The sequence below is a fragment of the Dendrobates tinctorius genome, unplaced genomic scaffold (genome assembly GCF_039654945.1).
Source record: "Dendrobates tinctorius isolate UK_male_01 unplaced genomic scaffold, ASM3965494v1 ptg000133l, whole genome shotgun sequence".
Taxonomy (NCBI): domain Eukaryota; kingdom Metazoa; phylum Chordata; class Amphibia; order Anura; family Dendrobatidae; genus Dendrobates; species Dendrobates tinctorius.
Window position 1 is genome coordinate 8890335 of NW_027361801.1, and position 14144 is coordinate 8904478.

Below are 14144 nucleotides of genomic sequence, written 5' to 3' on the forward strand. Positions count from 1 at the left end.
GCACACATCCTCTTTCATTGACTGTCATGGATCCAAGAAACCACCAGACGGATTGAGTTTGGTGACTGACTGTTATTGCCTGGTTGTCCTCGTTGACTAATAACTTGTTTTTTTTCCCTTTTGGCATCTTAAGCATTCATGACCAATATTAAAGTCCCTGTTTGAAATGCATTTTATCGTTTTGTTTTAGAGGAGGAAAAGTATGCCTTTGTCAACTGGATAAATAAGGCATTGGAGAATGATCCAGACTGCAAGCATGTTTTGCCCATGAATCCAAACACCAATGATTTATTCCGGGCTTTAGCAGATGGCATTGTCCTGTGGTAAGTGGTGCTGAAGATCTGGCCACTGACACACCCAAGAACTTTTTCTGGCGGATCTGCACTCTGTATTGGGTTTCATATACAAAATTGGCTTTGGCCAAAACGAGTTGCTCCTTGGGGTTTCTCAGAATAGTTTTAAGACTTCATAATAAAATGATTACCTTTTTTATTTTCCAGTAAAATGATTAACCTGTCTGTACCGGACACTATTGATGAAAGGGCCATCAACAAGAAGAAACTGACTCCCTTCACTATTCAGGTGAGTCACAAAGAGGATTTAATATGTGCACACAGGCCTTCTGAGTCAGAAGCTTTCATGTCTGTCCTCACCGCCGCATAAATCCATGAGCACTAGGTTATATTCTACATCTGAAGCTGTGATTTCCATGTTTCTTCTCAGTATAGTGATTATTGAAATTATTTCGGTCTCGTTAAGTGATGGCATATGTCTAGGATATGATCATTCTTTTTTGATCGTTGGTGGTCAGGGACTGGTCAGCAAAATTGAGAATTTGGTGCTGCACCCTTTTCCTGTCTATTACCTGCACAGCAGCGCTCCCAGTCACCAAGATGACCTGTAGCTGGCCCCATCCACCAGAATTGGAGCAGCAGTGTGGAGTCAGTGTTGCGGCCTTATATTCTTTAGGATGGGTGGGAGGTTCAAATCTAATGGTCATAAAGTGATGCCATCTGCCAGCCATATATAGCCACACTAAGAAATCCTGTAAAATGATCAACTACTGCCATCCAGCAGCCTCTGATAAAGAGAGATTAGGAGTTTACGGCATCCCGTGTGTTTTTTTTTTTTTGCGTTCAATATATTCGGTAATCTCCCCATAGTGATGGCTCTAGGAAGCGGCATAGCGTAGCACAATTTTAAATGGTTATTTTCATGAACAGAAATGGTTAAAATTGCAAAGTACTTGTCAAAAAAATCAACAAACAAGTTGTAATTTTTTTGTTGGTATAAATATTCTGTTTTCAAAAATGGAGGGATTTATGATTTCCCTTGCTTAGATTGCTGCGGTAGCTGATAATTTATCAGCAGAGGACAGTTTCCTAGGCACAGAGTACAGTTCTTACAATCTTACAAGCTCTTTCCAATAGAGCATGTAAGCGCTGCCCTAAAATGAGCCTGGATTTAGTTATACAGCCATGTTCCATGTTTCCAGTGCTCTTTTGATGCTGTAGAGGTGAAGCTGCATCTGATCGCTGGGTTGTTCAGGGCACAATTCGGGCCAGGGGTCTGACGACAAAACTGTCATTGAAGCGCGAGGCAGCAAAGTACTGCTCTTTTGCGGCAGTGGTTGAGGAAACCCCCTTAGATAGCAGGACTAAACATTTTCCTACATGTAAATTAAATTTACGGTAATCTTGTCGTTGTCCAATCAAAGTTCAAGAAGATGAGAAATTAAATTTTGGTAATTAGTCTTGTATACACACTTTATCCTTTTACTGTTTAATAGGAAAATCTGAATTTGGCATTAAACTCTGCCTCTGCCATTGGCTTACCTGTGGTCAACATTGGCGCAGAAGATCTTAAGGCTGGAAAACCTCACCTAGTGTTGGGGCTTCTGTGGCAGATTATAAAGATTGGATTGTTTGCAGACATTGAGCTCAGTAGAAATGAAGGTAAAAGACAATGTGTTTTTCTTTGTTTTGTTTTAAATGGGTTGTCCAGTACTTTAATACTGATGGCCTATCCCTAGGATAGGTCAATCAATATCAGACGGTGTGGGTGGGACAACCAGCAGCCTAGTTGACCAGCTGTTCTCAGTGCCACCATCTGGCTGTGCTTAGTAGCAATGAGAAAAAACTTTGTCCAGCTCCACGATGTAGTGAAAAATATTCTTTATTCACTCAGTAGAAATGAGGTTTAAAAGCCAGCATGAGTTACAAGGCATGCGATCGATCTACGCGTTTCGAGTGACTAGGCACTCTTAATCATGATACGTAGCTTTGTCCATGGGTAGATCTTATATACTCTATCCGGTCTACACACCGGTTAAATAATTAATTAAAACAAATATAAAACAAGTAGAGAAAAAACTAACAATCACAATTAAATATAACAATGTGATTCATTAAGATACAATATTATTGCCTTCAGTAGTATTTTATCTTTTTTTTATTCCTTAATTTTTATTCATTATTCTCTTGTTATTATCCATGAAAAAATGAAGCAAACTTCAGAAATAGAAGAAAGACATAACAGATCTCAATGTTGCAACCATTCACAACAGTAAAATTCACATAGATACAATTTTTTCAAAATGCATGCGGTTTTCAATTACATGTCAAATTTTTATTTCTTTTTTGTGCAATGTTAATTTTAGCACAACAAACCATTGTTTAGTATACACATGTATACAAAGAAAAAAAAAAAAAAAAAAAATTGTCTAATGTCAGAAACTTCTTTTTTATAATCAGAGGGACAACTACAATTTCTCTTCGCACGCGTCATTTCACACACAGGAATACCCTTAATTGTGTGCTTGGGGTGATGACTTTTTGCATGGAGAATTGTGTTCCCAGCTGTCTCCTTGCGATATGTACGAGTAATGACGGATTTATTAGGTATGCCAGTCAGATTTAAATCCAAAAAATCAATAGTGGTCTTTTCATGTCGTGTTAGAAATCTTAGATTCAGAAAGTTGCAATTGATATACGCATCATACTTCTGTACTGTGGCTGTGTGCACATTTGGTGCGCTAATTGAAATAGTCCCTGAAAAAATCTTTCCAATCCTGAATTTTTTTTTTTTTTTTAATTTTTTTTAATTTTTTTTTTTTTTTTGTGCAAATTGAAGTTTTCCATCTCTCTGTCTTGAGAAAGTTTGTGATAACGACTTTCCAATAAATGTATCAGAATGGATTTTTTATGATTAGTGTATGATGGGGAATAAAAGAATTAAATGTTTTTTTGGCTGTGTGTATAAACAAAAAAAATCATATAAACTGAAAAAAAATTCTTTAGAACAGTGCAAATTGGAATTTTCCATCTCCTCTTTAAATGAATATATTATGACTATGTGCACATTTGGTGCGCTAATTGAAATAGTCCCTGAAAAAATCTTTCCAATCCTGAATTTTTTTTTTTCTTTGTATACATGTGCATACTAAAAAATGGTTTGTTGTGCTAAAATTAACATTGCACAAAAAGAAATAAAAATTTGACATGTAATTGAAAACCGCATGCAATTGTATCTATGTGAATTTTACTGTTGTGAATGGTTGCAACATTGAGATCTGTTATGTTTTTCTTCTATTTCAGAACTTTGCTTCATTTTTTCATGGATGATAACAAGAGAATAATGAATAAAAATTAAGGAATAAAAAAAAGATAAAATACTACTGAAGGCAATAATATTGTATCTTAATGAATCAAATTGTTATATTTAATTGTGATTGTTAGTTTTTTCTCTACTTGTTTTATATTTGTTTTAATTAATTATTTAACCGGTGTGTAAACCGGATAGAGTATATAAGATCTACCCATGGACAAAGTTGCGTATCATGATTAAGAGTGCCTAGTCACTCGAAACGCGTAGATCGATCGCATGCCTTGTAACTCATGCTGGCTTTTAAACCTCATTTCTACTGAGTGAATAAAGAATATTTTTCACTACATCGTGGAGCTGGACAAAGTTTTTTCTCATTGCCTTGGATTGTGCGCTTTGACACAGCGGTCTCGTGCTCCGATGTTGGAATGCTATGTCTGGTGAGCTGGATTTGTATCCTGATTTTGTGCTTAGTAGCGCAGCGAAAGAGCACATCTCCCTGAGCTGCATAGTGGCTATGGCCGGGTACTACACACCTGCCCCTAGTCAAGTGATTAAGAGTGAATCTGTAGTACCTCGCTGAAGCCACTAGGCGGTTCACAGAGCTGTGCTCTTCTGCTCTGCAATGAAGCACATCTGAGAGGTACCGAGAACAGCTGATTGGTGCTAGGTGTCGCATCTCTACCCATTTTTGATATTGATGGCCTATTTTCAGGATATCCAACCAATAATTATCCTGTGGTTTGGTGATAAAGTTATAATCAGTGGGAGTCTGACTGCTGAGACCCCTAATGATCTTGATGAGTGTGGATCGTGAATGATCACACAGGTGATCCTGGTCCCCAATTGGGATTTCAGTAGGGAGACTTCCATGTAGATAGGGGCTAAGTGTTTTTAGTGCAATTTATTCCTTTATTTTAAACTTTAAAAGCAAAGCCACTAAAAGAGGAATAAAAATCCTCCAAAAATTCAAGAATTAATATAGCAATAAAAGGGGCAGCAGTGCTTACTTGCCTAGGTCTCAGAACTAATGCACTGTCGGGATGGAGCAAACCCATGTAGTACAGATGGCATCACTAATGGGCTATAAGCCGGACACTGTGCATTACCTGTGTGTGACCAGCAACCTACACAAGCCACTTTTGTGCAATCTAATAAGCAATTGCCCCCTCCATGAATTGGTAGGTTGAGTGGTTCTCATCAGTATTTTGCTCCTGTGTTGATGCCATTTTATTACATTGGGTTTGCTGCATCCTGTGCATTAGTTCTGAGATTTCGGCAGGTAAATACTGCTGCCCTTTTTTGCTGTATTCATTCTTTATTAGTCTTTGTGATATATTACTTCACCAGATAGTTGATAGCGTACTGATCTGTGTGGGACTGACCTGTATGCACAGCTAACGCCCTATTTAAGGGGGCATTTTAAAGCCACACTTTCAGGATTTGTGAGGGTCCCACTGGTCAGACCACAAGCAATCAGCAAGTTGTCGCCTACCTGTGAACAGGTGATGACTTGCAGAGATAGAAATAATCCTTTACCAATTGAGCTGTAATTAATATTTCAGTAATTTCACTCTAGGAATTGAGGTAATTAATACCAGCCAAAACATTGTAGCAATAGTATACGCAATATATTGCTGTTTTACTGCGAGTAACTGGTTTTGTGATGGGCACTGCTGAAGCTTATTGAAAACTTGTAACTGCAGCAATTCACAGTAAAGCCCTGTGGTTTTTTTTTTTTTTTAATGATTCTGGACTGTTTTGCGTTTGCAGCAAAAACCCAAAGTGTCAGCAGGAAAAAAAACGCTGAATAAAATATCTTAAATTTATTTTTTGTTTATATATTTGTACATTTATACTTTCCTAAAAAACACTTTGGTTCAAATCTGCACGATAAAAATAAGCAGCATATGCGTGAAATGTCATTCACTGTACAGGTACTGCAAAAAGTCCAAAATGTGAGCAAGTCCTTAGCTGTAATCTTGTCCATGATTTAGATTAGCTCATGGCTTCTTTTTGCTGTTACATTTTATATTACTGTATTGGAGCATTCTTTAGTAAATAGTTTTTTGCGACTTTAAGTGGTCGGAGCACTATATAAAACTTAAGTTAATCTTTATGGTTCCTTTCATTGCAACCCTTCACTGATCCGTTCCAGCCTTGGCTGCGTTACTTCGTGATGGAGAAACGCTGGAAGACCTGATGAAATTATCCCCAGAAGAACTGCTCCTGAGATGGGCCAACTTCCATCTGGAGAACGCGGGCTGGCAGAAAATCAATAACTTCAGCACTGATATTAAGGTAGGACCAACATGGACATTGATAAATGATACATGAATAATGTATTGTGTGTCTGCCTTTCATCCGTACACAGGATTGTTAATGACTCCTCGTTACATTCGTGTTGTACTGCATGCCTCTAAATCTATACTCCTCCTCAGTGTCTCCTTAATCGTTTAGTTGCCAAAAATCAATTGTCCTCTACATGAGAAGCCTAAATGTAAGGGGATGGTCTGAGCCATGTTTAGCTGGTTTCCATTATTGGTATTGTTTCACTCTCTCTAGGGTCTGCCGTATGTCTCACACTTGCCTAGTAATGTAGATTGACTTTTGGGTTGCAAATTAGCAACTTTTGACAAATTAAAAGGATGCATAAGCTTTATAGCAATTATCTGACCTAATGGCATCAATGCATGCTTCATAAAAGGGGTTCAGTTAAAAGCAATAAAAATGGTATTTAAAGGGGTTTTCCAGCCTTAGGTTATAAGTCTGCAGTCACTCTGTACAATTCTGTGCACTTTGAGAATTCTTAAATGCTGTGATTGGGTGAGCGTGTGGATTCTCCGGTGCAGACGGACTCGTGACCACAAGTATGTGATTTGCACACTTTCGGCCACACTCCAACTAGACATGTTCGACCTTGCTCAATACACTTGCATTAAGCAAGCATGTATGCAAATCATATACTTGTGGTCTGCAAGTCTAAACCGGAGAATCCTTACAGCATGCAGTGCACGTGATGTGAGGACTCAAGTTTGCAGTCATAGTGACTGCAGACTTGTACCCAAATGCTGGACAACCCCTTTATGCTTATCTTAGTAGTTTATGTAATGCACCTCTAAAAGGTGCCCTGGTCTTCGGTACAAGGTCCTTTTCCAGTTTGTAGAAGACAAACAGCCCTTCCAGCTTTGATTCATGATCAGAGTTGTGTGAAAACGGCGCTGTGAGGCCAACCCCTATTTCTTCCCTTTTTCGTAGTCTGTGATAGAAATGCGGCAGCGTGACTTTTGAAATAGTTAGCGGATTCCTTTCACACCCTGTTAAAGTCATGTGCTGACAGTGTCTTGTTTTAGACAAACACCGAAATAGGGCCTGTCTGGACCTCAGGGTGGGGACAGGGCTTGCAGCTGAAGATTAAAGCATCATTTAGACATATATTGGTAAATTGCATAATCTGATATTTATAAGATGACTATTTAGGATAATCTGCCATGTGTACATGAGGCATTAAACCGTTTTGGCCATCGTATGACTTTTTCCTGCGTTTTTACTCTTCAGGCTTGATATTCAATGTTCAGTTGTCTCTGAGCTACTGCGTGGAGACCAGCTGTTATGTTTCTCAAAGATAGTACATCCTGCTGTGAGAGAATCTAGCTCTCCTGTCACTATATGTGCTACATAGAAGGTGGGGGGAGAGATCTGTCTCATAAGTGGAGAAATAAGCATAGTTCTCTAAGGTGCATTGCACAGTGTCTTAGAATTGCATGTACTATTGATTTTTAGCAACGTTTGTTAAAGCCAAAGTGACCATGCAAGGTAATTTTAACGGCTTTTTCCAGGTCACCACCTGACAGCACACTGGAGGACGTCCTTCTCATCTGTAGTGAGACAGGAAACCACGAGAGTTTAGAAGGATCCTCCCCTTGCCATCCCTCAGTGATTTTCCTGTCCCACTGTGGATAGGAACAACGAGAGGAATATCCGACTGTTCCACGCAGATGGTCAGCATCAGGGGGCCCAGCCTTTCCCTTCCTACCTGGAGAAATCTGCAGCTGACACCCGACAGAGGGTCCCTCAGCTTATCCAGTGTAGCGCTACTCCTGGACACCGGGTCGCTTCCTCCTGACGGGGGGCTCTCGACCCTGGATGCCACCACCGCCAAACCGCCTCTGGGGAGTCCACTGAGCCCATAAGCGGACACTTGGCAGCAGATCACCGCGCTTCCCCCCTTTTCCCAGGGAACGCGGCACATCAAGAGCAGGGCTGCTGTGCTCGGAGGCAGGGGGCCTCACTTCCGGCCGATGGACGCGCAACAGACTGGGCTCGTGTAACAGACCGGTGGCGTCTCACTACCGGCTGCCCCATCGGAGCCGGGGATGCGTCACAGACCGGCAGGCGTGTCACTTCCGGCCACTATCAGAGCCGGGCGCGCGTCACAGACCGGGGATGCGTCACTTCCGGTCGCGTTGCCACTAAGCTACTTCTGGCGGCGACCGCCCGGCATCACAAACCGCAGCGGATATAGGCCCACCATGGAGGTGGCAGGCGTCCAGAGGAGCGGATCAGCAGCGCACAATGGAGCAGTACGCAGACTCTGCTCCGGAGGGGCCGGACGAGGTGCCCGTCACCACTTACATGCCTCTGTGTCTCGACAGTGGTCAGCAGGACGGCGGTATCCATCTCTACCAGGAACAAGGAGGACCAGACAAAGATGGAGACGGGAGCAGAGAGCCAGGGTCATGTGCGTAGCCTCAAAAGAGAGGTCACTGCAGAGCCCGAAAAGATAGACCCCACAGAACCCGTATTTTATATGTTTTAGGGGGGAACCTCCACCTCTGAGAGAAAGGAGCCTAAGTGGAAGGATAAGAAGTGTCCGGTTTGCTCTAAGAAGCTAAAGGACACGTAGCAAAAGACCCTCTGTGACGCATGTGCAAAGCGCATAGTGGGGGAGGAACAGGCTACATTCATGTCTAACATGAGAGCGATAATTAGGGAAGAAGTACAGGCCTCGGTATCCGGCCTAGCCACTTCCCAAACCCCGCAGGCGAACCCTCAGTTATCCAGGAAAAGGCAGAGGGGATCGGACACGTCTTCTGAAGACATCCTGTCCGAACCCCCTCCTACTCTCTTAATACAGAACGAAATGTTCGGAGGGTTACGCTCCCAGACTTCGATGGTCTTCCCAGTAAACACCCACATGCGGGCAATGATACTGGACGAATGGGAGGAGGCAGAGAAAAGATTAACTATCCCCAGAGACTTTAGGCTTTGCCTGCCGTTTGACTCTGAGGAGGTCAAAGTCTGGGAGGAGGTCCCTAAGATAGACATCCCAGTGGCAAAGGTATCAAAAAAGACGGCAATTCCGTTCGTGGATTCCTCAAGCCTGAAGGAACCCCTATATCGGAAAGCAGACGGACTCTTAAAAAGGGCTTGGGAAAGTTCGGCAGCTGTCATAAAAACGAATATAGCTGTGACATCAGTAGCACGCTCCATGCATCTGTGGATAGATGATTTGGAGGAGCATTTGTCAGATAGAACCCCGAGGGAAACCATCCTGAAGTCCCTCCCCTTACTAAAGTTAGCAACTGGGTTTTTGACCGACGCCTCGGCAGAGTCGGTTAGGTTCACGGCCAGAAGCCAGTCCTTGTCCAATACAGCCAGAAGGGCTATCTGGCTTAAGAGTTGGACAGGTGACATGCAGTCAAAAAATAAACTCTGCTCAATTCCCTTCTGGGGGGGCAGGGTCTTCGGGCCCGTGCTCGATGATATCTTGGAGAAAGCATCAGATGAAAAAAAGGGGTTCCCTAAAGAGAAGCGTAAAAGATACCAGCCCTTTTGTATACCCCGTTACAACCAGAGAACGGACTACAGAGGGAAAGGGAAGTCGGGTCGATGGAGCTACCCCAAAGGAGTCGAGGGTAGAAATAGGAACAGAGATGACATCTTTTCCTGTCCAGGGTCCAGCTCCCGGAAAAAATGACGCTACCAGTGTAGGGGGGCGATTGCTCAAGTTCAGGGGGAAATGGCAGGTTACCTTCAGCCCCTGGGTACTGCAGGTCATTTCTCAGGGGTACAGGATAGAATTCAACTCCCTGCCCCCGAACAGATTCTTAGTGACCAGTTCTCGACTCAGTTCAGCTTCCCCCATGTGGTTGGACATTCAGTATCTCCTAGACATGGAAGCAGTTACACCAGTACCCGCCCAGGAAGAAAGGAGAGGACACTACTCGAGCCTCTTCGCAATAAAAAAACCCTCGTGGGAGACCAGAACCATAATAAACCTCAAACCCCTAAACAAATGGGTAACATACAGATGCTTCAAAATGGAATTGATAAGATGCACGATTCTGCTCCTGGGGAAAGGGGTGGTAATGTGCACACTAGATCTAAAAAACGCGTATTACCACGTCCCTATCCACCCAGATCACCAAAAGTACCTCAGATTCACGGTCGAAAGGGACGGCAGGATATACCATTATCAGTTTCACTGCCTACCCTTTGGCCTAGCATCAGACCCAAGAATCTTCACAAAATTAATGATAGAGGTAGAGGCCTACCTAAGAGCCCGAAACATCACATGGTCCCGTATCTAGACGACTTCTTAATTATAGCCGATTCAGCAACCCAGCTCAGGGTCGACTGTCAGTCCTCAATCTCCACGCTGCAGAGTTTAGGATGGATCATAAATTGGTCAAAGTCAGATCTCATACCCAAGCCCAGAATAAAATTCTTGGGGGTCATGTTAGACTCGGAAAGAAGGATGTCTTATCTACCAGCCGAAAAGCAGGGAATTAGGCCGAAGAAGATTCGTCAGTTCTCAAAGAACCGGGTATCGATCAGGGACGCAATGAGAATCCTGGGGCTTAAGACTTCGTGCATTTCCTGTGTCAGATGGAGTCAGTTCCACTCCCGTGACCTACAATGCACAGTCCTAGCATCCTGGGACAGAAGGCAGAGCTCACTGGGCAAGAAAATACTGTTAACCCAACGAGCCAGAAGATCGCTATAGTGGTGGACTATTCCATGAAACCTAAAAACCGGTGTCTCAAGGGTTCAGTCCCCGGAAGTTGTAGTGACAACGGACACGAGTCTGTTCAGCTGGAGCGGACATGTCGCAGGAAAGTACTACCAGGGACGATGGAGTCCGGAGGACAGCAACAGGTCCTCCAACGTCAGAGAACTACATGCGGTCTGGAAAGTACTGCTCGTCGCCGGGTCTCACGTGAAGAACAAACATGTCAAAATACTGTCAGACAATACCACGACAGTAGCCTTTCTCCGCCACCAGGGCAGACCAAGACACCTGACACTTCAAGCCTTAGCAGATCAGATCTTCAGATGGGCAGAGTAGGAGGTCCTCTCAATCTCAGCCGTGCATCTGGAGTGCTTCAGGAACCAGATCGTGGACTTCCTCAGCAGAAGAAGGATAACCGCAACAGACTGGGAGCTCAACGATGAAGTGTTCAGCAGGCTGTGGGACCGTTGGGGACAACCAAGAATAGACCTGTTCGCAGACAAAGGGAACGCAAAAGTCAGGGCCTTCTACTCCCTGAACCCCCTGGGAAATCTGACAGGGATAGATGCTCTATCACAGTCCTGGAGCAGGGGACTGTTGTATGCCTTCCCTGCCCCTAGCCCTCATTCAACGGGTCCTCAGAAAAATCTGCGAGGACAAAGCCAGGGTCATATTAGTGGTCCCCTATTGGCCAAGAAGAAGTTGGTTTCCCCTGCTCAGGAAACCCGCAGGCGAGGAACCCATTCTCATGCCAAGAAGAGAAGACCTCCTCCATCAGGGTCCGGTCCTACATCAAAGGCCTGAAGCTTTCCAGTTATCAGCCTGGATCCTGAGCGGCAGGTCCTAAGAGCAAGGGGTCTATCAGACGAAGTCATTTCTACCCTACAAGGAAATAGGAAACCCGTGACCGCAGCAATATATAATAAAATCTGGAAAAATTTCTGCAGTTTTTGGGGAGAGGCGACAGTCAGAAATGACCAACCCAACATCCCGAAGATACTTGACTTCTTGCAGGAAGGGTTCAAAAAGGGCCTTAGACCCAACTGTTGTGAGCTCATTTTCTCGTTCACCTTTGATGTCCGATGAACTCCCTCTGCTGGTGAAAGGAGGTGGTGAAACTGATTTGGATGGGAGAGACCTGTCACCTGAACAGGTGGATTGCGATTGGACATCCGGAATCTCTGAGTGGATATAAGGCAGCCGACGCCCTGTAGGGTTGCTGGTGATTTCTCTGCTCTGACCTCTGGCCTCCAGTTCAGTTCCTGTCTTCTAAAGCTAAGTTTTGCTCTGTTATTGTTCCATGAGATTTTGTCTGATTTGCTTAGTTTTGTGTTCAGCCAGCCCCGGCTGGGGCTTTGCTGAATTTCGATTTTTGTCCCTGATCGGTTAATTCTCTTTTGCTCTGTCTTCAGAATATATCAGAGTGCTGACATAGGGATTTTGAAGTCTAGTGACTTCAGGGCTGTTTTTCCTATCAGACGTGTTGGGACATTTTTAGTAGGGTTTTTGCGGATTGCAGCCAGCATCTTTTCTGTCTTTTACTATCTAGTTAGTTGGGCCCCATCGTTTGCTCAGCCTGTCTTTCTGTCTGTGCTTGTGTTTTCATCTGTTTTCACCGTCAATACATGTTGGGGGCTGTCTATTGCTTTGGGGTCTCCTCTGGGGCAGTTTAGATTTCCCCTTTCTTTCTTTATGTTTATTTAGCTCTCCGGCTGTGACGAGGCATCGAGGACCACCGCAGGAACTCTGCATGGCTACTGTTAGATGTTGTGAGTAGGATCAAGGGTCTGCAATCCGCTAGCTACCAACCTCTCTGGTTTTCAGGACTTAGCTTGCATTTTTGTTTTTTCCTCCTCCGGTGACTCATTCATAACAGAATCACCAGCCATATCGCAGATTCTAGGGTACTCAATAGCAGGAAGCAATTGTAAAAAAAAAAAAAAAAAAGTGTCAGAATTTTTTTTTTTTATGTATATTTTTTCCTCTTTTTCTCTGGGGCCATAGGAGGAATTTTTTTTTTCTTAATGGAGATTAAGCAATTGTCTGATCGTGTGGAGCAGCTCACTGCTGAAGTGCGGGGAATTTCCGCCTATCTTGCTCATTCACATGCTGCTGAACCAAAATCCCCACTCCTGATGTGTTTTTTTGGGGATCGGTCTAAATTTTTGAATTTTAAAAAAAATTGTAAATTATTTCTTGCTTTGAAGCCTAATTCATCGGGGAGCTCTGCGCAGCAGGTTAAAATTGTCATCTCTTTGCTGCGCGGCGATTCCCAGGATTGGGCGTTTTCTTTGACACCTGATGATCCTATTCTAACTAATGTGGACGCATTTTTTCAAGCCTTGGGGTTGTTGTATGACGAACCTAATGCTATTGATCAAGCTGAGAAAGCCCTGTTGGCATTGAGCCAGGGTCAGGATTCTGCAGAGTTGTACTGTCATAAATTCCGAAAGTGGTCGGTCCTTACTACCTGGAATGATGGTGCCTTGGCAGCTCTCTTTCGGAAGGGTTTGTCAGAAACCGTAAAAGATACTATGGTGGGATTTCCTGTTCCCTCTGGTCTTGACGATTCTATGTCATTAGCCATTCAGGTTGATCGGCGTTTACGTGAACGTAAAATTACACGAGAAATGTTGCCACCTGTTGAACAAATGTCTGAACCTATGCAATGTGATAGAGTTTTGTCTAGGGCGCAACGTCAGGAATTCAGAAGGCGTAATAAGCTGTGTTTTTTCTGTGGAGATGCCTCTCATATTATTTCTGTCTGCCCTAAATGAGAGAAACATTTTGCACACACATTTGCTGTGGGTGGTGTACAACCTAAGTTTTTTTCTGGCAATTACTCTGATCTGCTCCCTGTCCACATTTTCCGTTAAGGCTTTTGTGGATTCAGGAGCGGCTCTGAACCTGATGGACTTGAATTTTGCTAAACGTGTTGGTTTCCTATGACACCTCTGCGGACGCCTATCCCTTTGAGGGGTATTGATGCTACTCCTTTGGCGAAGAATAAACCTCAGTTTTGGACCCAGGTGGTAATGCGGGTCGCCCCAGACCATCAATAAAATTGCAGATTTTTGGTGTTGCATAATTTGCATGATACCATTGTTCTGGGGTTTCCCTGGTTGCAAATCCATAATCCAGTTTTGGATTGGAAATCTGTGTCTGTGGTGAGTTGGGGTTGTCAGTGTGCTCTTAGTGACGCTCCTGTTTTTTCCACCTCTCCCCAGTCTTTGCCTCCTCATAGGAGTTACGACTGTGCAATTGAGCTGAGCCCTGGGTGTAAATTTCCCAAGGGTCGACTTTTCAATTTATCTGTAACCGAGCAGGAGGCTATGCGATCTTATATTAAGGAGTCGTTGGAGAAGGGTCATATTAGACCATCCTCTTCACCCTTGGGTGCTGGTTTTTTTTTCGTGGCCAAGAAAGATGGTTCATTAAGGCCTTGTATTGACTATCGTTCCCTCAACAAAATTACTGTTAAATATCAGTATCCGTTACCCCTGATTTCTGATCTATTCTCCAGAGT

General features: G+C 43.5%; 1 protein-coding gene across 2 annotated transcripts in view; it reads left to right on the forward strand.

Annotated features, from left to right (window-relative positions):
- Positions 1-14144, forward strand: part of LOC141048083 (plastin-3-like) — a 320243-nt gene that overhangs the window by 266875 nt on the left and 39224 nt on the right. For both annotated transcript variants that reach the window (XM_073543465.1, XM_073543464.1), the window contains exons 4-7: positions 191-323; positions 501-582; positions 1790-1955; positions 5762-5904. In XM_073543465.1, the coding sequence (XP_073399566.1) occupies positions 191-323; positions 501-582; positions 1790-1955; positions 5762-5904 (524 nt within the window). The remainder of the gene's footprint in view (positions 1-190; positions 324-500; positions 583-1789; positions 1956-5761; positions 5905-14144) is intronic.